Below are 24,674 nucleotides of genomic sequence, written 5' to 3'. Positions count from 1 at the left end.
ATCTTAAAATAAAACTTTTTTTTGCCAAGTTAATTTTTTTTGAAGAATAGTGACACCTTGTGAAAATGTGATATAATAGCAAGAATGTAGTCCTTGTGAGCTCATGAAGAATTATCTGATCTGCTTAGTTATACTTAAAATAAAAATATATTTTTAATACTAGACTGTGAATTATAAAACAATTTATCATATTTTATTATTGCAACTCATGATTTATTCAGTTCCTTTGTAATAAACTGAGAAACCAACTTTTAGTGGACCTCAGAATTTCCATTTGAAATTCTTGAAAAGCAAAGTAAAATTTCCAAGTAGGAGTAACAAATTTTCATTGTTTTATATATTTTCGCAAAAGTTAAACAGATAAAAGTGCTGAAAAGGGACTCAAAGAAAACAGATTCATCTAAAATACCAGCTTTATTTAATGTGAGTCAAAATCAAGAAAAACAAGAGGTAAAACTTTTTTGCTTATAGCTTTTACTAAGCAATGTTGTTTAAAGTCCTTGATTCTGTATCAATTTAGTTGTTACTATTGGAAAGCTACATAAAAATCCAGAATTCTATCGTCTTCAAACTCTAGAAACAGAGCTATATCTTTCTTAAATAATCAATCACTAAAGGTTTTTAAAGTTATTTTTTTGGAGTAGAAATTAATAGTTCTCATTTTTTATGTTTTGTTTGTTTCTGAAATGGAGTATTGCTATGTTGCCCAGGCTGGTCTGGACCCCCTGCGCTCAAGAGATTTTCCCATTTCAGCTTCCTCAGGAGCTGGGGACTACAGGCAGGCACCATGCCAGGCATATCAGCTCTCATTTGAATTTTTTTAAAAAATTTTTAGTTGTAGATGACACAATACCTTTTATTTTGTTTATTTTTATGTGGTGCTAAGGATTGAACCCAGTGCCTCACACATGCTGGGCAAGCATTCTACCACTGAGCCACAACCACAGACTTCTCATTTGAATTTTGAATGATGAGAATACACAGTACCTAGGGAAGATGGCAACTGTGTTATGTGTGTTGTCAAACATCAAGCAGTTAACCCATACCAATGAAAATGACACTGGTATAAACATCTAGTTATACTGGTCACCAGCACATATGTATTTGTCTTTAGCTTCTTTTGGTTTTCTCTCCAATTTATTCCCCATCTCTGCTATCTACCTGCTGTCCTATTTTCACAAATATTTACTTTCAGCTAGCTAGTAGGTAATTTGTTTAAATGTCCCCAACCCCTACATCAAAGGGATTTTTGAATTTTATTTTGAAATTCTGAAGCCTTCAACTCCAAATGAATATTCTTTAAAGGTACTCTTTAAAGAAAAAGAGACTATACTGAGAACCTAGTGAGGTAAATAATATAGGTGGCCTCCTCTGCTGTCTTTCTGAGGTCATGTCTGTAAATGATTTATCAACTTTATTATCTCCATTTTTTTTAACAAAATGAAATTGACTACATTTATTCATGATAAAATTTTATATACTTATTAAGGAAATGTGAAGAAATTAAAAATATCTGAAACTATGTAAGGAAGGCATTTTAACTAGGGCTACTGATTCTCCGTAACATGTGAAGAAGGTTATTAGACACTATCAGATGTATGCTCACTGGGGCAGTTAGGGCTATGCCTTAGTCTTGACCTCAGACTTGTGAAGAACTCCATAATCCACTTTGCAGAAAAGAGGCAAAATAAAACAAGAAAACCACTAATGGTCATCTGTTAGTTCATTACAAAAGTAACAAGGTGGTTTTAAACTTATACTTTTGGTGACTTACTCATGTGACAGCATGTTGCACAGCACACCATTTATACATATTTTGAATGATTGGGTGAGATAGGCTCTTGAAATTGTGTAGACTAGTAGTGTGTGTAACACAGGTTTTTATTCTGCTGTTCCATGAAAGGCCCCAGGAACAAAAACTACATTCTAATGCAAGAAAAAAGGAATTCTTAAGGCATTTCTGTCAATTTTAGGATAGTAAATAAACAGGAAAACCCTTTCTTGCTTATATGGTATAGAACTCCTGAAAGGATGACCTTTTAAAAAGAGTGACCTTGAAACAAGTTGTCATTATTAGAAATAACCAGAAGTCAGTTGTTATAGTTTATTTGTACTGTCTATTCAAAAGTAGTTCTGACAGGTGACTGAAATGGCATATAAGGCTAGTTCAAATGCGTTTTTTAAAAAAATAGTTACAGATGAACACAATAACTTTATTTTGTTTATTTATTAAACTTTTAGTTATAGATAGACACAATACCTTTATTTTATTTATTTTTGTGGTCCTGAGAATCAAACCCAGTGCCAGGCAAGCACTCTACCACTGAGCCACAACCCCAGCCCACAGTTCAAATGCTTTTAACAAATTAATGTAAGAATTAAGAAAATTTCTGCATTTGCTTTTGCAGCACATGTACTAAAATTGGAACCATACAGTGAAGATTAGTTGGCCCCTGCACAAGGATGACAGCAAATTCATGAAGTATTCCATATTAAAAAAAAAAAAGGACATTTTGAGTCCGTAGTTTTAGAATCCAAGAGAATATGATATGATATATTTTTAACAACAAAAGATAGGGGGCTAGGAGTATAGCACTTGCCTAGCATGCATAAGGCTCTGGATTAGATCCCTAGCAAGGCCAAATAACCAATAACAACAACAACAACAACAACAACAACAACAACAAAACAAAACCATAAGAACAGGAATAGCAAATCACAGATTCTAGTCTTAACTGTGCCATTGACTTGTTTTTTAATTATGTAATCAGATCCAAGCATTTCCTAGATATACATTAAACTCGTTCTGGCATATTGAAATAGTGCATGCATCCCTTGAAGAGGCTCTATGACTTGGGAGAAAACCCTAAATTACTAGTAACTTGGCCAAGAGAAAAGAGTCCATACAAAGGCCACCTTTAGTTCGGCTTGATGGTGATATTGAGGAATACTTTGTTAGTCTCCTTGTACCTTATGAAACAAACCCCAGATGCAAAGTACAGGTGTTCTATCTCTGCCTGCATATCCTTAGCCATAGATTCACTGTTTCCTCAATTAAGGTCCTGTTTCTATTTACTTTTAGAATACAGGAAATGCACAGACTGAAAGGAAGAAGAACCTGCCAGATGTAGAGTAGAAAATGCAGCAGCTGAAAATTCAGGGAATCTCAGAATTACTATATGGTTTAAAGAGAACGCTTTTTGTTAATGTTACATACACAAAAATGTTGACTAGATGATCATACAGATAAATAAAAAATCCTGTATAGTTATGTGTATATTCACCTAAACTTGTTTTAAATTTATAATATTTGAATTGTTTTCTTAACTTGAACATTAATTTATAAAAATTGCCTGAATTGTATATTCCAATAAAATTGCAGTTTACATTAAGTCATATAATTTTATTTGATCATCTGTTATTTTAGGCATGTTTGATTAGTGGTCAATCTTAGCTTTGGTCTAGAGTTTTATAATTATAGAAGGAAGTTTCTAACTATATCATAAACTGAGATCCCAATGTCCTGGAGCACCAAACATTTCTGGGCAAACAAGTATACTTTTAAAGCATGAAACATGGATTTGGGTCCACACTGAACACTCCAAAACAGCATTTAAACAAATTGAGAAATTGTTTAAAAAGATGGTAACTGGATAAAGCAAGGAAGCGTATCTTTTGACTTGATCCGTATATTTATCATTTAGTTCTTTACATATAATTTAACATTAATGCAGTCAAGGTTTTGGCAGCATATATTTACATCCTTTTCTTTGATTCTTACTAGCTTGGTTTCTAATTTTAGGGTGGAGATGGCCATTGTGAGGGGAAGAATTCGAAGAGGAACAGATTTTTTTTCTGGTAGTATCTTTTCTGTTAAGTAATCATAAAGATACAATACAAACTGACAACTTCCCTTTTTATGTTATATACAATAGAATGTAACTTGAGCTGTTGCAAAGACAGTCATCCATCCATCTGCATTAGCCTCATCCTTTTTTTTTTTGGTTAGGAAAATGTTCCCTGTTTTCTTCTTTCTTCTAAGAACTCTGTTGTTGTGATGCTTTGATTTGGAATTATAAAGTCATCTCCTGTCTGCCTGCTTTTTTACTTGCCATGATTACTGAATGGGTAACATATCCTGTCACATGACACACATTGTACTTATACTGATCTCTAACCTCTGAGAGTCACAGAACCTCAAAAGTCAATTATCTCCTAGAACTCTCTGGTTTCCTGAAAATGAGTTTTTAATGAAATAGCTGACCCATTATTTTATTTTATTTCAATTTATTTTATATTTGGTATTACAACTGATTTATATCGCTAGCCCTTTTATTTTTTATTTTGAGACAGGTTCTCACTAAGTTGCTGAGGTTGACCTTGTTGTGATCCTCCTGCCTCAGCCTCGTGAGTTGCTGGAATTATAGGCGTGCACTTCAGAGCTTAGTCTGACCCATTATTTTAAATACTAATCATTACCATTACATGATGAAACGTGTTCTATTGGTGAGCAATAAAAATATAATGCTTATAAAATATCTAAAAATAATATGATATTGAGATGTTAATTCTTTTATTATTTTAAACAATTGACCATACCCTTCTAGTTTCCTATTTCCATGTAATAGTGCTTTTTATGTGGTACAGACCTTTTCTATTTCATAAAATAAACTGTGTGCAACCCAGAGATGGTATACTATCTGACTTAGTCCATTTTCTATTGCTGTAACCAAACAACACAGATTGGGTAGTTTATTAAAAATAGGGTTGGACTCTGGGAAATCTAGGAGCATGGTCCTGGCATCTGCAGGGCATCCGGGGAGGGTCTTCTTACTGTATTATACACATCATAATATGGCAGAGGGCATTTACATGGTGAGACAGAGAGCAAACATGCTAGATTAGTCTCTCTTCCTTTTCTTATGAAGTCATTAATGTCATTATGGGGAACCCACTTGCATGACCTCATTTAATCCTAATTACCTTTATAGGCTCCAATTTCCACATCTCTGAACATATAATTTGGGGATTGAGTTTTCAGTATCTGAAATCTGAACTCTGTTTGTGTGTGTGTGTTGCTGGGGATTGAATGTGGGATATTGTACACACTAGAAAGTCACTATAATACAGAGCTACATCCTTAAACCTTCAACACATGAACTTTTGGGGGGATATATTTGAACCTTAGTGCTACCAAAATTCTTCAAAAGTTAATAAAATTGTCCTAGTTGGTGTTTTACCAGGAGTCTACCTGGTTCTGTATTTACCAAATCAACATGGAAATAAAGGAAAACATAATTTTATTATGTAATTTAAAAAATTTTTATTTCATTTCTTTTTTGTGGGACTGGGGATAGAACCCAGGGCCTTGCACATGCTGGGCAAGTGCTCTGCTAGTGATCTATCTCCCCATCCCTTTATTTTAGTTTTATTTTTAAATAATTTTCACTTGTATTTATTATAATATTTCATTTATTGCAATTTATAATTATTTGCTAGGGGTTTAATCATCATTTTTAACATCAATTTTTTAATTTGTTCTAATTAGTTATACATGAAGTAGAATGCATTTTGACACATCATACATAAATGGAGTATAACTTTTCATTCTTCTGGTTGTACATGATATAGAATCACCTAGGTTGTGTAATAATATATGCACATAGGGTACCTTTATTTATTTTTTTATTTTTTAAAAAATGTTTTTAGAGGACTGGGGATATAGCTCAGTTGGTAGAGTGCTTGTCTTGCAAGCACAAGGCCCTGGGTTCCATCCCCAGCACTACCAAAAAAAAAAATATTTTTAGTTGTAGATGGACACAATACCTTACTTTATTTTTTTAATGTGGTGCTAATGATCAAACCTAATGCCTCACATGTGCTAGGCAAGTGCTGTACCACTGAGCCACAACCCTGGCCCCGGGTACCTTTATTTTTATTTTTGTTTTTAATTTGAGATAGGCTCTTGCTAAATTGGTAAGGCTGGCCTTGAACTGGCAATCCTTCTGTTTCCACCTCCCAAATATCTGGGATTATAGGCATGCATTACCATGTCCAACAAAAAGCATTATTTCTTTATTACAATATTGTGATCTCTTTTCATTTCAGAAAAAAATTCAACTAGAGTTAGTACTGAGATTATTTTACATAATATACCTTTCTAACCAATTACCTGTTAGCTTTAGCAATTTAGCTCCTGCATAGAAATTAACATTTTTGTTCCCTGTGGTATGTTCAACAGGTATAAGTTTGTCTAAGCCTGTTGCATTTGTATATTTGTCTATCCTTATACCAGTATCAAAGATTGTCCTTTTTTCATTGTCAGTTCTACAAAAATGCCTCCTGGGATTTTGACTGGGACTGTGTTAAATCTATACATCAATTTGAAGAGAATCGATATCTTAACAATGTTGAGTCTTCCAATCTACAAGAATGATATGAACCTTCTATTTAGATCTTCTTTCTCTTAGCAATGTTTTGCGGTTTTCATTGTAGCAGTTTTATACACCATTTGTTAAATTTATTATTCCTATATATTTGTATTTTCCATATTTTTAATTTTTAAAAAAATTTTCATGGTTGTTTATGGACCATATATAAATATAAATAAATAAATATATATATATACATATATATATATACATATATATATATATTGTGTGTGTGTGTATGTGTGTGTGGTGCTGGGGAGTGAACCCAGGACCTTTTGCATGTGAGGCAAGCACTCTATCAACTGAGCTATATTCCCCAGCCCTGAACCTTTGTTTTATTTATTTATATGTGGTGCTGAGAGTTGAATCTGATGCCTCACACATGCTAGGCAAGCGCTCTACACCTGAGCTACAACCCCAGCCCACAATATTTTAAATTTTTGATGTACTTATAAATGGCATTGCTTTTTAATTTTATCTTTCAGTTGTTTGTTGCTAATACATGGAGATATAACTTCTACTTCTACATTGATCACATGTCCTGAGACCTTAATAAATTCAGTTATTGTAGCAGATTTCTTTCTTTCATTTCCTTTTTCCCTTCTTCCATCCTTCCCTTCTTTCCTCCTCCTCATTTTTTTTTTTTTTGTGTGTATTCCTCAGAATTTCCTATACAGATTGGACATCCCCAATTCAAAAATTCAAACATCCAAATACTCTAGTATTCAAAACTTTTTGAACAACTACATTATACCCCAAACGTTGCAGTTTTTACAGCATTTCAGACTTTGGATTTCAGATTTTTGGAGTAGGAATACTTAACTGGTTCAGTCTATACAAGTATTCCAAAATCTGAAAACCTCTGAAATCTGAAACATTTCTGGTTCTAAGTGTTTCAAATAAGGTACATGCAACCTGTGTACTCAACTATGACCTCTGAAGATAAAAAAGTTTTCCTTTTTCCTCTCCAATGTTTATGTCTTTTATTATTTTTTTCTTGCCTTATAGCATTTGCTAGAACATGTGATAGAATATTGAGTAAAAGTAGTGAGCGGACAGTTTTGCTTGTCCCCCTATACTAGGAGGTAAGTATTCCATTCTTTCCCATTAAATACACTATTAATTGTGAGGTTTTAGGTAGATGACCTTTATTAGATTGAGGAATGTTCCTTTTATTCCTATTTTCTGAAAGTCCTCACTATGAATGGGTGTTGAATTTTGTCAAACACCTTTTCTGCCTCTATTGAATTGTTCTTATGATTTTCCTCCTTTATTCTGTTAATGTGAATGACATTGATATTTAAATATCAAAACAACTCTGCATTCCTAAGATTAAACTCCACTTAATTCTTTTTATGTGTTGTCCAATTTAATTGGTTAATATTTTAGTTAGGACTTTGGCATGTATGTCAATGAAGGATTTTTTGTCCATTTATCCATTTTTCTTATGTTGTCTTTGTCTGGCTTGTTATATTTGTTACTGTGCTGCATAAAATGAGTTAGAAAGTATTTCTCCTTTGGTGAAGTTTGGATCTTAAATGTTCCCAGAGGCCTACATGTTGAAGGCTTGATTCCCAGCCTGTGATACTACTGGGAGGTGCTGGAACTTTTAAGAGGTGGGACCTAGTGGAAGAAAGTTAGATCATTAGGATGTGTTCTTGAAAGGGATATTGGAATCCAAGCCCCTTCCTGTTTTTTGCTTTTTGGTCACCATAAGGTGAACAGGCCTCCACCACCATGTGCTCCCACTATGTTGTGCTGCCTCACCTCAGGTCCAATAGCAATGGACCAACCAACCATGGACTGAAACCTCTAAAACTGTGAGTCAAAATAAACCTTTCCTTTTTTAAGTTGATTATCTTAGGTATTTTATCACAGTGATGCAAAACTGACCAACATATCCCTCTTCTGTTTCCTGAAAGACTGTATGTAGTATTGATTTTGTTTCTTCCTTAAATGTTTGTTAGAAATCAACGAGTGAAGCCAATAGTACCTAGGGTTTTCACTGTGGAAAGATCTTAATATATAAATTAAGTTTCTGTAAATTTATTTATATAGATATTCAGCTTAGTTATTTTTCCTTGTCGGCTTTGGTAATTTGCCTCTTTCAAGAAATTTATTCATTTTATCTAAGTTGCTAGTTTTATTGGCATAAAATTATTCATTGTCTTCTTTGTTATCACTCTGCAGTTAGTGAGACCTATAGTGATGTTACCTTTATCATACCTGTTGTTGATAATCTGTTTTCTCTCTTTTTTTTTCCTTGGAAAGTCTAGATTGAGGTTTATCAATTAGGGTAATTTTTTCAAAGAAAAAATGATTGTTTCTACTGAATGTTTTCTATTTTGTTGAATTCTTATCTTTATTATTTCTTCCTATTATGTGTTTTTTTAAATTTGCTGACTTCTGAAAGTGGAGGCTGAGGTCATTCTGTTTTCTAACATGAGCAACTAAAACTTTTAAAATTTCTTCTGATATATCCCACAAATTTAAACGTTATTATCACATCAGTCAATTAAAATGTTCCCCAGTTTTCCTTTTGATTTCTTCTTTGACCCATTTGTTTAGAAGTGTGTTGTTGAATTACCAACTATTTGGGGTTGTTCTAAAAATGACTTACTATTACTAGATTTTAATTTAATTCCAATGTGGGTTGAAAATATACTCTATATTAATTATTGTATCTTATATCTCAAACCTTCTAAATTCATTGAGACTTGTTTTATATCCCGGGACATGGTGTACTTTAGTGAATACTTATGCTTAAAAAAAAAGATGTGTTCATTGAAGTTGGGTATAGTGTTCTATAAATGGCAATTAGGAGCCAGGGGCAGGGTTACACACCTGTAATCCCAGAAACTTGGGAGGCCGAGGCAGGAGAATTGAAAATTTGAAGCCATTCTTGGCAACTTAGTGAGACCTTGTCTTAAATAAGTAGGACTTGGGGTTGTAGGACTCAGTGGTAAGGGGCACCTGGGTTCAATCCCCAGTATTGCAAAAAATAAAAATAAAAACAGTGTTGGGGATGCAGTCCAGTGGAAGAACACCCATGAGTTCAATATCTAGTACTGCAACAAAACAAAACAAAACAAACAAAACCACAACTAAGTTGAGTAAGTTGATAGCACATTTACATCTCATATGTTCACTGATTTTTTTTTTTTGGGGGGGGGATTGAATCCAGGAGCACTCAACAGCTGATCACATCCCCAACCCTTTTAAAAATATTTTATTTAGAGAAAGGGTCTCATTAAATTGCTTAGGGTCTTGCTAAATTGCTGAGGCTTTCAACTTCTGAATATTTAATTAATTTATTTATTTTTGTGGTGCTAGGGGTTGAACCTAGGGCCTCATGCATGGTAGGGGTAGGCAAGTGCACTTCCACTATGCTATACCTCCCAACTTCCCCTTATTATAAAATAAGGTCTTGATCATACTTTATTTTTTTGTCCTATTCTAATGATTACACTATCAGTGATTACATGTTAACTTTTTGCCAATGGTATAATGAAATTTCATCAATGAGTGTAGTTGGTAGGATGGCTAATATTGGCTAATAACTTGTCAAAAGATATTATTAGATAACTGTATTCGAGTTGTTTTTCTGGTTTATTTGCATTTTTCACATGTGATTTCACGTTATTTATTACAATATGCTTTTTAAAAAAGCAAATGATCAAAGTAATGAGTTGCTTACATCAAAAATGAAAATGACCTATGTTGGCTAGAACATGATGACATTAGGATAGGCCAGGAGTCATTGAAATAATTTTACTGGTGGGATAGTGTATGCTTTCTGCAGCATATTAGATTTTTCTTTTTGTTTTCTGAGGCAGGATCTCATCATGTTGCCCAGGCTGGCCAGGATGTCCTGGGCTCCAGTGATTCTCCTGTCCTCAACCTCCAAGTTGCTTGGGCTACAGGCACATACTATTGTGCTTGGATATGAAATGCTAATATTAATTTCATTTTGTGTATTGCAGTGTATAAATCGCAGATATTAGTACCTAGTATGTGGTCTATATGCTCTCTCCTCTGAGTGAGTAAGGATGCTTCTCAGGTTTCCTTCAGTCAAATAATCCTGTTCTCCTCCAGAGGGAGCCCAAGGCCAGCATTTTCAGGACCTGGAGCCAGCTTCTGCCCTTGTCTAACAGGGCATGTCATTTGGTTCCCTGTTGGATTGAACTAGTTTATGAAGATGGGTGTTTATATGGCAGTGCTTTGTGCTCTAAATCCCCTAGATGAGAGATGCCATAAAAATGCAAGGCAAGGATCGTGTTTCCTCACCTGAATGTCTTAGGACATTTCAAACCAAGTCGTAGAATATTTATGCACACTTCAGGGGCATTTATTCTTCAGCATCTCCTTTGAGTAATTTATTTTTTGGCTATTAATTATTACATTGAACAGTATTATTATAATGCTAAAAGTATCTGAAAAACAAGATTATGAAATAATTCTGCCATCAGTAGTCTTCCTTGGATTGTGTTTCAGTTTGGAAAGTCATTTTATTTAATTTCTCTGTTCATCAGAGAACATTTGGTGGCATAAGAATATTTATTTATTTATTTTTATTTGATTTATTGTGTGTGTATGTGTGTGTGGTACGGGGGACTGAACTCAGGAGCACTCTACCGCTGAGCTACATCTCCGGATCTTTTTATTTTGAGACAGAGTCTTGCTGAGTTGCCAAGGCTAATCTGGAACTTAATGATCCTCCTGCCTCAGCCTCCCCAGTCACTGGAATTACAGATATGTGCACAATGGTTATTGAAACTGCCTGTCGACTCTGGGGGATTCTTTCATTTTAAAAAAAATGTTCATTGAATGCACGTTTTACTTTTGTTGAATGCAATGGAGCATAACAATCAGCGTTCAAATTAGTATTATATTTCCTGAGCTAAAAAAAAAAAAAAGATGCCTAAGTGGTTACTGTATTTACCACTTTGTCACTCGGGGAGTACTCATGCGTGTGGTGTTTTGTTGCCTCAGATTTCCCATCTGGAAAAGGGGGACAAGAAAAGCTAATCTCTTAGAGAGATTGTGAGGACTCATGCATGCCCAGGGCATAGTGGGTTCATACTGATGAAATTTAGTGGTTTGTAGAGCCACTGGACTCTCCTTCAAGAATGCAGTTTTAGGAGAGCTGGGCATGGTGGAGCATGCCTGTAATCCCAGCATTTCGGGAGGCTGAGGCAGGAGGATTGCAAGTTCAAAGCCAGCCTCAGCAATTTAGTGAGGCCCTAAGCAACTTAGTGAGACCCGTCTCAAAATAAATAGATAAATAAAACAGGGCAGGGATGTGACTCTGTGGTTAAGCACCCCTGGGTTCAATTCCCTAAAACCAAAAGAAGAAAAAGGAGGAGAAATAATAATAATAATAATAATAATTAATGTCTTTATTTTAGTTCTATTGTCCCAGTTGTTTGAGTTAATCCTGACCTGATTCCTCAGGGAATAAATCAAGTCTAGAGATGCCCTCTACTCTTGTTGTGTACTACCTGTAAAGTTCTATGGTTGTCTCTGCATTGGTCTCCATTTATTCAGACATGAAGTTAGTGTGAATGATAAATACATTCATTACCTGCTATGCGTGTTTAAAATGTTTCATTAAATACAAAAATAAGTAGGGATTGAGGGTGTAGCCCAGTGGTAGAGTGCTTGCTCAGCATGATTCAGGTCCTGTGTTCAATTCCAGCAGTGCCAAAAAAAAAAAAAAAAGGAATAAACATGGCATTTAGAGTTTTAAAAGAGAACTCTATAAACTCCCCTGTTGCAGTTTGGAAGAAAATTAATCTCCAGAGACCGAGACCCAATAGCACTTTTTAGAATTGTACCCCATGTCAAGAGGAGTTACTAGTGATATAGTTATTTTCCATTCTGGAAAAAACAAATCTAGACCAGCAATTTACAATTTTTACTTTTTGAGGTTACATTGGATTTTCTCAGAATCTTTGTGCACTTGTGGAGTTTGTAAGGTGATGTTACAAACATGGCTGTAGTCGTGTTGAAAAGATGAATTACTAGTTAATTTTGGTAGATCCAGCTTATATGGACGCTGAGGGCCCTTTTTGAGAAAAACAATATCAGATCTGAAGTGCATAGGTTTGCTTCTATGGCTGTGGAAGGAGCTTGCACAAGGGAGGAGCTAATTGCTTTCTCTGCTGATAGGATTGCTACTTCTTGTCTCTGTGACAACCAATAGTCATTCAGTAAAGTGGGTTATGACAGTGACAGTGACAGCTGAATTGGTAATCAAGTGTTCAGGTTTTAAAATCAATTAGGGTAGTCATCCATGTGGTAAAGTGGGAGTCCAGGCTCCAGTCCTTTGACCACATGGAGGAGTTTGCAAGCGGTGGGTCAGTGGTCGCTGCTATGTGGCACTTATTTCTTTTCATTTGAAAAAAGAAGCAGAAAATAGTCATGGAGGAGCACGCACCCTACTGCATTAACGATTTAAAGAATAAAATTAAAATTTGAGTCATTAAATAATCAAGTCTGGCTTCTGTTTTCATCAGATTAATAAAACCTTGCTTTTGATGGGCTCTGATTATCTCCTAATTATCAAATTTAATGGTTTTCTTTAGTCCTTATTTCCTCTGATCCTTGTGTCACATTTGACACTATGAATCATCTTTTCTTTCTTGAAACACTCTTTTTGTCACATGTCATCATTTTCTTCTCACCTTCAAATGCTTTTTCTGCTCTACTGATAATTTATCTTCCCACCTGTTACCTTGTTATCATTCTCTGAATTTCAGTTCTTAAGTTCTCTATTCTTCTCTGTTTCTTTTAGAGAAGTACAGCTTGACTACCACCTCTGAGAGAATTTGAGGCTAGTACCCCAAAATTTGTAGTTCTGACACTGACATTTATCTGAAGCCCCAGTTTCTACGTGTTTGTTAAATATTTCCACTTTACGAACCAGGCGCAGAGGTACACTCCCATAATCACTTGGGAGGCCGAGGCAGGAGGATCGCAAGTTCAAGACCAGCCTCAGCAATTTAGTGAGACCCTGTCTCAAAATAAAAAATAAAAAGAAGAGCTGGGGATATAACTCAGTGAGTTCAATCCCTAGAAATATGTACACACACACACACATATATGTATTTCCACTTTATCATTTTGCTATTTCTTCACATTTATCTGAACTGGATTAATTTCTCCCCAAATCATCTTTCCATCCTAGTTTTTCTCATTTTTAAAAGTGGTACCATGATTTTTCCTGGCTTGAAACTTGGATTAAATTTGATTTTTTTCAGCCTCCATATATCAGCCATTCAGACATCAGGCTCTTACTGAAGTCTTAATGAATGATGTTAAAAACAATCAGTAAGCCATAATCTCAGCAGCTCTGGAGATTCAGGCAGGATTGCAAGTTCAAAGCCAGCCTCAGTACTTCAGTGAGGCTCTAAGCAACTCAGAGAGACCCTGTCTCAAAATAAAATATAAAAAAGGGCTGGGGATGTGGTTCAGTGGCTAAGCGCCCTTGGGTTCAATCCCTGGTACAAAAAAAAAAAAAAAAAAAAGTACACATGGATGTTGCTGAGCAAGTTTGCTGGAAGAAATCTTGGATTGAGAATTAGTTTTAAAGTACTCTTTAAAACTTCTGGACACTTGCAATTCTGTTGACTTTTAGGAAGGTGTAGTTGAAGATCTTCTGAATTTTCAGCTTTCTTAGATAAAAAGCAAATCTACTTTTTCATTCTGGCTATATGGGTAGTAGATATCTGACAATATATGTATTGTGTATCTCAGAAAACTCCAATTATAAAACCTCTCACTAAAGGCCAGAAGTTACTAGTGGCTTACCACGTTGGTTTGAACATGCCACCGAGGTGGAAGGAAATAAGTTGAGAGACCAAGAAAGGTGGGAAGTTATGTTGGAGACTGCACAGAAAGCTGAGTCCTGAGCTGGGCTCCATGGCTCATACCTGTTAGTTCCAGCTTCTTTGGAGGCTGAGGCAGGGGGATTGCTTGATCCCAGGAGTTTGAGGCTAGCCTACACAACAGAGTGAGAACCCCCATCTCAAAAATAAAAACAAACAAATCCCACTGATCTGAGTTCTTAAACTGATAACCTTTCAAAATGAACTCAACTACTAGGTATAACTATAATGCTCTAATAAAATAAAAAGTTACACCCTTAGGTCCCTCTCCTCTCTGAAAGGACCCACTCTCTCCCTTTCTCACTTGAGTGTCCCTTTCCCCATCTTCCTTTCCATTCTAATAAATCCTGCCTATTACTCTGAAAAAAAAAAAATAGCGATACCCTTAGTAAAGAGTGAATTAGAAAAATATCTATTAAAAAAGAGATGGTATGGAAATGTACCTTTCTTGTTCATGGCTCTGGATGGAAAGAAACACAAACAAAAACAAAACAAAAAAACCTTTCCCCTGAAAATTAAAAACCATCCTTCATGCAGGTTTGGTGTCAGAATTCACAACATCTATGTGATCCAAAATACCCAAGATTAGATGGTAACAAAACCTATTTTTGTTAGTGAGACCCTGTCTCAAAATAAAAAATAAAAAGAAGAGCTGGGGATATAACTCAGTGAGTTCAATCCCTAGAAATATGTACACACACACACACATATATGTATTTCCACTTTATCATTTTGCTATTTCTTCACATTTATCTGAACTGGATTAATTTCTCCCCAAATCATCTTTCCATCCTAGTTTTTCTCATTTTTAAAAGTGGCTTGAAACTTGGATTAAATTTGATTTAATTTAATTTACCTATCATACCTGATAGGTAACAAAACCAAAAGTTTATTTACTATATGTAATAAATAAAAAAGATATTGATTTTTTAAGTACTAGGGATCAAACTCAGGGTGTCCTAGGTAAATGCTCTACCACTGAACTATACTTTTACCCCAAGATATTGAATACATGAATAAGAAACAGACTGTCATGACCTGAGAGTGTAGCTCAGTGGAAGAGTGCTTATTTAGCATACATGAGGCACTGGGTTCATCCCCAACACTGAAAAGAAAAAAAAAAAAGGGGGTGGTGTGGGGTGGGGGAGAAACAGATTATCAAAAGTAACTAGGCAGTTTGGAAAAAAACAAAATAGAACATCTAGAAACAAAAATGTAATAATTGAAATTAGAATCCTAGTGGATGGGTTAAATAGCATTTTATATAGAGCTAAAGTGAAAATTAGTGAACTGAAAAATGGATCTAAAGAAATTGCCCAGATTTTACTCCAGGTAGACAAAGAGGTGGAAAAGATAAAATAGAGGTTAAGAGACATGGGTGAAGTGTGGGAAAGCCTAACATATGAATAATTAGAATTCAAAATGAAGAAATAGAAAGAATGAGGGAAGACAATATTAAAGGAAGTAACTGTTGATAATTTCTCAAGACAGGAATCCTCATGTTCACTAATCCCAATGAACCCAAAGCAGATAACAAGATGAAGCCCATTATCAGATACGTCATCATGAAAGTATAAAACACCCAAGAAGTGAGGAAATTAAAAGCAATCAGAGAAAAGAACAAATTACTATAAATGAATGACAGGTAGAATGACAGCTGACTTCTCAACATCAACGATGGAAGCCAGAAATAGTGAAATAATATCTTTCAAGGACCAAGACAAAAATAACTGTAAACCTGAAACAGTGTGTTACCTTAGTAGCTATCTACCAATATCTGTTCTTCATTTATTCTTTCAAAATATAAAATCCCTAACTTTTAACTAAGCACAAGAATGCCTGGAATAAAAACTTCTTTTCCTACCCTTCCTTACAGTTAGGTTTGGTCATATGCCTTACTTCATTCAGATCAATGAGATGTAAAAGACAGTGAAGCTTGCTGGGCGTGGAGTAGCACAACTGTGATATCACTGACACTGGAGGCTGAGGTAGGAGGATCGCAAATTTGAGGCCAATCTCAGCAACTTAGTGAGATCTCACCCCCATCTGAAAATAAAAAGTAAAAAGTTCTCAGTGGTAAAGCACTCCTGGGTTCAATCCCTAGTATCAAAAAATAAAAATAAAATGAAATAAAAAGGATTTCTTTGCCCTTTTCTTCTGGCTATAAGACAAGCATGAAGATGGAGCTCAAATAGCCATTGTGGACCAAAACTAGCACACTGAGGATGATGGGACATCAAAATAGCTGGAGACTGGATTCTTGACTGTCATTGCCAAACCAAACGTTGACTTTGGTTTATGTGAGACATACTTCCACGTAATTATATTTAGTTTCTGTATTAATCAGAGTTCTCCAGAGAAAGAGAGCCAATAGGGGATCATTACATTGACTTTTGTGATCAGAGGTCAAATAGTCCCACAGTGGTATTTGCAGCCTAGAGAGCCAGGGAAACTGGTAGTTGCTCCGTCCAAGAAGGAGAAAAACTCAGAACAAGATGGAGGCCCATGATGTGGTCGCAGTCCAAGGCCAGAGGCCTCAAAGCCTCTATTGTAGAGCTGTCGATGCAAGTCTGCACTCAGAGGCTGATGAATCAGGAGACCAGGGCCAATGGCAGCAGCAAAAACCACATCCATTTGGGAAGGGCCAAGTGTGTGCATCCACTTCTCCCTTCTACTTTGTTCCATCTGGGCCCCCAGCCTATTTGACAGTACTGCCCATTTACAGGATGGGTCTTCTCCACACAGTTCATTGACCCACAAGCCAATTTTCTCTGAAAACATCCTCACAGACATGCCCAGAATTATGCTGTTACTAGTTATCTAGGCATCCCTCAATCCAGTTAAGTTGGCAACCAAAATAAACTGCAAAGTCCTCTAAGAGACAAAATTATACTGAAGGAATACAGAAAAAGGAGAAATAAGCACAAAATAGCATGACACAAATTCAAATGTATCAGTAATCCTAAAAAAAAAAAAAAAAGATCTAGCCAGGCACAGTGGTGCACACCTGTAATCTTGTAATCTCAGTTACTCAGGAGGCCAAGGCAGCAGGATGGCAAATTCAAGGCTAATGTGGGCAACTTAGTGAGACCTGGTCTCAAAACAAAAGAAACAAACAAAAAACACCCAAAAGAACAACAACAAAAAACCCCAAACTGGGATTGTAGCTCAGCACAATTTAAAATATAAATATTATAAAGATGTTATGAATGAAAATCTAGCTACTGCTGTTATTCATAAAAGATCATGAAAACATGTTAGAAAAGATATATGAGGAAAATACTAAAGAAAATAGTTTTTGCAAGTATATTAATATTAGAAAAATATTGTAAAGAAAACATTTACTAAACATAAAGAAGGACACTTCATAAGATGATTTACTTAATTCACCAAGAAGATTTAAAAACTAAAATGTTTTTGAACTGGTGGCTGGGGTGTAGCTCAGTGGTAGAATGCATGTTTGGTATGCACAAGGCCCTGGGTTCAATCCCCAGGACCAAAAACGCAAACATTTTGCATGAAACAAAATACCTTCAAAATCTGTAAAAGACAAATTCAGTAAACCTAATGAGAACTTGAAAAATCAGCTACCATGGTGTGCGTTTTTGTTTTGTTTCATTGTGTGTGTGTGTGTGTGTGTGTGTGTGTGTGTGTGTAGTATTAAGTGTTGAACCCAATGAGCTACATCCTCTGCCCTTTTATAATTTTATTTTGAGATAGGGTCTTACTAAGTTTACCAGGTTGGCCTTGAACTTATGATCCTCAGCAGAATTGCAGGCATGTGCCACCATACCCGGTTGTAGGGTGAGATTCTTAACATTTCTTTCAGTGACTGACAAAACAAGTAGACAAAAAAAACAAAAACAAAAACAAGTATAGTTGAATAACACAATATTTAAATTTGATTTAATGTATATATAGGAATATATTATATCCCCAAACAAAAAATAACCCTTCTGTATGAAATTTTAAATGCACTTTCTGAATGTATAAAAGAACAAAGAACAATGGAAATTAGAAAAGCATAAAAAGAATATTAATGTAAATAGAATTTCAAAACTTATGGAACAGAAGATGTGCTTCTGGATAGGGTGAAGTCATTTGCAGCAAAATTAAACATCTACTGAACAATTGGAACTGGAGAAAATACAAGATGTTTTTAAAGGCAAAGACACAAAAATGACTTGACGAGATAGTTCTAGAGAATTTAGCTCATGATTTAAGGTGTTTTTTTCTGAAGAGGGTGCATACTGATTCTTGAAACAGGGAACAAGCAGAGAGTTCAAATTTGGCTCTGAAAGAGGGCTACTCCTGGGTACAGAGAAGCTACAGAGCTTTGTAGTATTTTTTCCATGCAGCTAAAATGACAGCATTGGCGACATAAAACGTCTCAATGCATGATCAGTGTTACCTGCAAAACAGAACAGAAAATGTGTAACAACAATTCCCATCATTATGTACAACTGTAATACACCAATTAAAAAATGTGGAAAGAGAAAAAAAAATGAGGGGAAAACAAAGTGCTTAATAAGGGGGGAAAAAAAAAAAAAACCCAGAGTGAAAAGATCTAACATAAGTGTAACTGGGTTCCCATAGGTACTGGAGAGATAAAATAAGGCAGAAGCAACATTTAAAGAGAAAACATCCAAAAATATTCTCAAGCTGATGAAAACTCATGTATTAGAGAAGCTGCAAAACCCAAAAAGGAATAATACAAAGAAAAATCTTACCTAGGCACGTCATAGTAAAACTGCTGAAAGCAAATATGGAAGATAAAACTCTAAAAAGCCAGAAAAAAAAGAGAGACATGCTTCCTTCAAAGGAACCCATCTTAACAAATGATAAAATCTAAAAGCCAGTGGAATGACATCTTTGAAGTGCTGAAAGAAATAACTAACAATCAAGTACTCTATACCCAGTGAAATTACATTTTAAAAATGAGGGCAAAATAAAGACTTTTGTCTGTACCGACAAAAGCAGAAAAAATAGCTACCCTAAGGAAAAAAGCTTCAACTTTACACAGAAGAAAAGTAGTCCCAAATGTAAACATGAAATTTGGGAAGGAATGAAGAATAACAAAGTGGGGAAATGTGTGGGTTCATATAAATGAACATGGAATGCAAATATTAATCATGGTGATACCAGGACTTCAAATATATGTAGAAGGCTGGGTTCTAGTATGTGTGGGCCTAGTATGTAGGGGGCCCTGGGTTCAATACCCAGCACCACATACACAACACACACACACACACACACACACAAGCATAATATATGCAGAATTACAGTGTTTGACCACTGAAAACAAGAAGTAGGAGGTGGTAAGTGAAGCTTAAAGTTTCTATGGTTTTAGCATTATCAAGGAAGTAGTGAAAGTAATTATTTATATTCAAACAAGAAAAGATGGTAGATTTAATTCCCAATGTATTAGTAATTACATTATAACAAATACAATAAATTTTCCAAGTAAGTACTAATGTTATCAGATAGGATTTAAAATTATCCAACCATCTGCTACTTAAAAAAGAATGTCTTAAGTAAAGACATAAATGTTGAAATTAAGAATGGGAAAATATAGTATATAAAAGCTAACCAAAGAAAGCTGATGTTGCTATATTTTTATAAGATAGTAGATGTTAGGGCAAAAACTTAATTAATGATAACAAGGGATATTCTAGCACAATAAAGAGGTCAAGCCACAAGAAAATATAACAAATCTAAATATGTATGCAATAAATTACAAACTTTTAAAATATATGATATAAAAATTGACAGAACTGAAAAGAGACTTTAGACAATAATGTGGTCCTAACAAACCTCTCTCAATAGCTGATAAAGTGCAATGAATCTATAATGATATGAAAGATCAAAATAACATTTAATAGATTTTGAATCTGGTTACATAATACAGCCCTATATTCAAGATCAGAATATACATTGTTATTTTAAGTGTACATGGTGAATTTATCAAAATTGACAATAAAACAAGCTTTGACAAAGTTTCAAAGGGGTGGAAATGTTCAGAATGTATTCTCTCATCATAATGGTGTTGAGCTAGACATCAATAATAGAAACTAACTCAATAGAAATTAAGGAGTACACTTCTGAGTAATCCACAGTTTAATAAATAAGATAATAGAAATTAAAAAACATTTGGAAGTAAATAATAATGAAGATAGGACATTTCAGAACTTCTGGAATGTAGCATAAACAGTGGCTGGAAAGAAACAAACATTTAAACATAGATGCCAGGGCTGGGGTATGGCTCAGTGGTAGACTGCTTGCCTAGCCTCACAAAGCCCTGGGTTCCATCTGCATCATGGCAAAACAACAGCAGCAACAACAAAAATACATGCTAGAAAAGAATAAAGATTAATCTCAGTGTGTTACTTAAATTTCCATCATTGTGACAAACTAACCTGAGAAGAAGAATCTTAAAAAAAGTAAAAGTTTATGTTGGTTCATGGTTTGAGAGGTTTCAGTCCATAGTGTCTTCATTGTGTTGCTCTGGGCCTGTGGAAGAGCAATGCATCTTGGTGGGAGGACATGGTAGAGAAAATAGAGGAAGCAGAGAGAGAGGAAGGGTTTGATGTTCTAATATTCCCTTCAAGGACATGCCCCCAATGACCCAACTTCCTTCCACTAGACTCCACCTCCTAAAGGTTTCAACTTCTCCCAATAGTGCCACAGCCTGGCCTTTAATAACCAAGTCTTTAACACAGGAACCTTTGAGGACAATCAACCAGAGAAAATATAATGAAGAAAACAGAATAAAAGTAAAATTAATGAAATTACAAACAAATATATAGCTGGGCGTGGTGAAGCATGCTTATAAATCCAGCGACTTGTGAGAATAAGGTGGGAGGATTGCAAGTTCAGGACCAGGCTGGTCAACTTAGCAAGACCCTGTCTCAAAATAAAAATAAAGGGTCTGGGATGGATAGCTCAGTGATAGAGCACTTGCCTAGCCTGTGCAAGGCTCTGGGTTCAATCCCATTACTACAAAAACAAAACAAAACAAAACAAAAAGCAACTACGAGAACAATAAATAGACACCAGAGAAAACTGAGCAGTAGAGTAAAGCTCTAGTTGTTAGAGTTGCAGAACTTCGGAGACATTTGAATGTCCACCAGGCCCGCTATACAAAGGTCAGCACCTAGGGGGGAAAGTCCAAAACCTGGAAACATAGATTGGGGCAATCTGGTTGGATACTTCTAGGAAACTGTCTCGTTCAGCAGCCCTCACATCCTCTGGGCTTGCAGAAGCAGCCCAGTTTTCCCTTGTAGGAACTCACACTTTCTACTTTGCTATTGGATGCTACAGAAGTCATCTCACTAGCTGCCCTGCCAGGTCAATTCCTTAGGAAATCCTGGCATAACATGGTTGAAAACATGCTAGCCTGATAAAGAAAAAAGGGACACCAAAGAATGGCAAGAAGTAGCTTTTGTAGAAGAAGGAGTCACTGAAGGACCCTGGAATTAATTAGGTTTTTAGGGTGCTTGATCGAGGATACTGGAACTTTATTTTTTTTTAAGATAACTTAATTTTTTTAATTTTTATTTTTTTTTTATTTTTATAGACTGCATTTTAATTCATTGTACACAAGTGGGGTACAACTTTGTTTTTATGGTTGTACATGATGTAGATTCACACCATTCATGTAATCATACATGTACATAGGGTAATGATGTCTGTCTTGTTCCACTATCTTTCCTACCCCCCACCTCATTTCCCTCTACACAATCCAAAGTTCCTCAGTGGAATGTGAACTTTAGACATAGATAATGCATTGACTTCAGAATGCTTTGTCAGTACAATGAATTTAACTCTCTAGCAAGTATCCAAGGGGTTATAGGCAAATTCAATCTTGAGGTGGCTCCAAGAAGCCTGGAAAATCATATGGTCAACACTCAGGGAAGTGGAAATGCCTGAATGTCCCTTATAGATGGCAGAGGAAGGAATACAGAAGCTGAGGGAAATGGGCACTCTAGAACAGATGTAGTATGTAAAACCAGATGTCCAAACAGAAAATTATGTTTCACAGAAGACAACATTCATTCACAAAGGCCATTAAGAATGCCCTAGTGAGGGCTGGGGATGTGGCTCATTAGTAGAGCATTTTTCCTAGTAAGCGCAAGACTCTTAAGTTCAATTTCCAGCACAAAGAAGAAAATTAAATAAATAAATAAATAAATAAATAAATAAAGTCGCAGTGAAAGCCAAGTCCCTGAAATGGCATTTTTTCTCCCAGAGGAAACCAACCAGTTACTTGGTATCAAGTCAAGCATATCAACCTTTTTCCATCCTAGAAGAGCTAGGATTTTATCCTTACAGGGGTAGTTACACATTCTGAGTAGGGCCTTGTCTTTCCTAACTGAAGATTCTTGCCTGGGACTTACAGGATAATCCATAAGCATGGAATCACACACAGCATAGCATCCAATCACTCTGCAGTGTAGGAGACGTGGAGTGGTCCCTTGATCATGGCATTTACTGGTAGTACTATATAATACCATCCTAAAGTAGCCAGCCTTAATTAGTGTTAAGCCAGCCTTTATATGTGCAGATGAACTGTCAATCAGAGGAAATACATTGAAAGAATGATGTGCCCTTCTTCAGGAAGGTAGGATATGCATTAAATCAGAAACCTTTTTAGAGTGCTGTATCCCCAATAGGAAAATTATATGGGTCTAGGAATCATGGCATGAAAATAGGAATGGTTCCATTTATCATCACTCCCAAGAATGAGATTCATATCCTCACTTGGGGATTTTGTATTTCCCTTTTCTGGGTTTTGGCAGAATTGTAATTCCTGATCTCCAAAAGGTGTACCCTCCTCCTGAGGCCGCAGCAAGAGTTCATATAGCAGTTACAATTGCCATTTAATAGTTACAATGTGACATTTTAAATTCCTTGTGCCTAGGAACTAGCAGGCAAGAAGAGATGTCACCATACTGGTAGTGATTGTTTACTCTGATCAGTAGGGAGAGGAGGTAGGTCTGCCATTCTATGAAGCCAACAGGATATCTATGTGTTAAATCCTGTTTATCTATTTGTGTGCCTCTTGGTGTTGCCTTGCATTGCTGTTAACTGTGCATGGGCACATGTAGCAATCTCAGAATGAGAAAGGCATGATTACCAAGAATTGAGACTGCCTACAAATGTAAGTTTGTTCACACCATCAGCTTTGCCACCAAGTCCTGCTGAGGTGATACTGGTGAGTGAGGGAGTTCAGAATGAATCACGGAGGAGGAAGAGGGTGAGGACAAGTGATAACCCTGAGATCAGCTGTAGCAATGGGGGCTGTAATTTGTCTCATTATTCTCTGAGTTTCCCTTCAGGAAGAAAGAACAACAGGAATTTTGAGAAGTAGTAGTATTTGGTGCAAGAGGTAACTATTAGCCTCAAAAATGTATCCATAGGTAGAAGAATAAAATTAGATACCTATCTTTCTCCCTGCACAAAAGTCAAATCAAAATGAATGGAAGACTTAGGAGTTAGACAAGAAACCTTGCAACTGCTAGAAAATATAGGATCAACATTCCATCATATAGGGGCAGACACTGACTTCCTCAACAAGACCCTTAAAGCTCAAGAAACAAAACCAAGAATCAATAAATGGGATACCATCAAAGTAAAAAGATTCTGCACAGCAAAGGAAACAATGAAGAGAGTGAAAAGACAGCCTATAGAATGGGAGAAAAAAATCTTCACCAGCCACTCCTCTGACAGGGATTTAATACCCAAAATACTTCAAGAACTCAAAAAACACGATGCTAAAAAAATAAAAATAATAACCCAATATAGAACTAAAGAACTAAGCATAAATTTCTCAAAAGAAGAAATGCAAATGGCCAACAAATATATGGAAAAATGTTCGACATCTCTGGTAATCAGAGATTTCCTGATTACAAAGCAAAACTACACCAAGATTTCATCTTACTTCAGTCAGAATGGCAATTGTCAAGAATATGAATAATAATAAATGCTGGTGAGGATATGGGGGGAAAGCTACACCCATACATTGTTGGTAGAACTGCACATTAGTATAACCATTTTGGAAAGCAGTGTGGAGATTTCTCAGAAAACTAGGAACGGAACCAACACATGACCCAGTCACCCCATTCCTTGGTATTTATCTGAGAGAATTAAAATCAGCATACTATAGCAATAAGGCTACTACGAAGCTTATAGCAACACAATTCACAATGGCCAAATTATGGAATTGACCCAGATTCCCATCAATAGATGAATGGATTAAGAAAATATATACACAATGGAATTTTCTTCAGCCACAAAGAAGAATGAAATAATGGCATTTGCCAGTAAATGGATGAAAATGGAGAAGAGCATGCTA

General features: G+C 35.7%; 1 protein-coding gene across 1 annotated transcript in view; it reads left to right on the top strand.

Moving 5' to 3' along the window:
* Positions 1 to 3,295, top strand: part of CDKL3 (cyclin dependent kinase like 3) — a 42,196-nt gene extending 38,901 nt beyond the window's left edge. The window contains exons 12-13 of the mRNA XM_079144157.1: positions 353 to 450; positions 3,083 to 3,295. Of these exons, the coding sequence (XP_079000283.1) occupies positions 353 to 450; positions 3,083 to 3,136 (152 nt within the window). The 3' untranslated portion in view covers positions 3,137 to 3,295. The remainder of the gene's footprint in view (positions 1 to 352; positions 451 to 3,082) is intronic.
* Positions 3,296 to 24,674: the final 21,379 nt, after the last annotated feature.

Source organism: Sciurus vulgaris (assembly GCF_902686455.1).
Source record: "Sciurus vulgaris genome assembly, chromosome: 6".
In the NCBI taxonomy this organism is placed as follows: Eukaryota; Metazoa; Chordata; class Mammalia; order Rodentia; family Sciuridae; genus Sciurus; species Sciurus vulgaris.
This window is presented reverse-complemented; position numbering and strand designations above follow the sequence as displayed.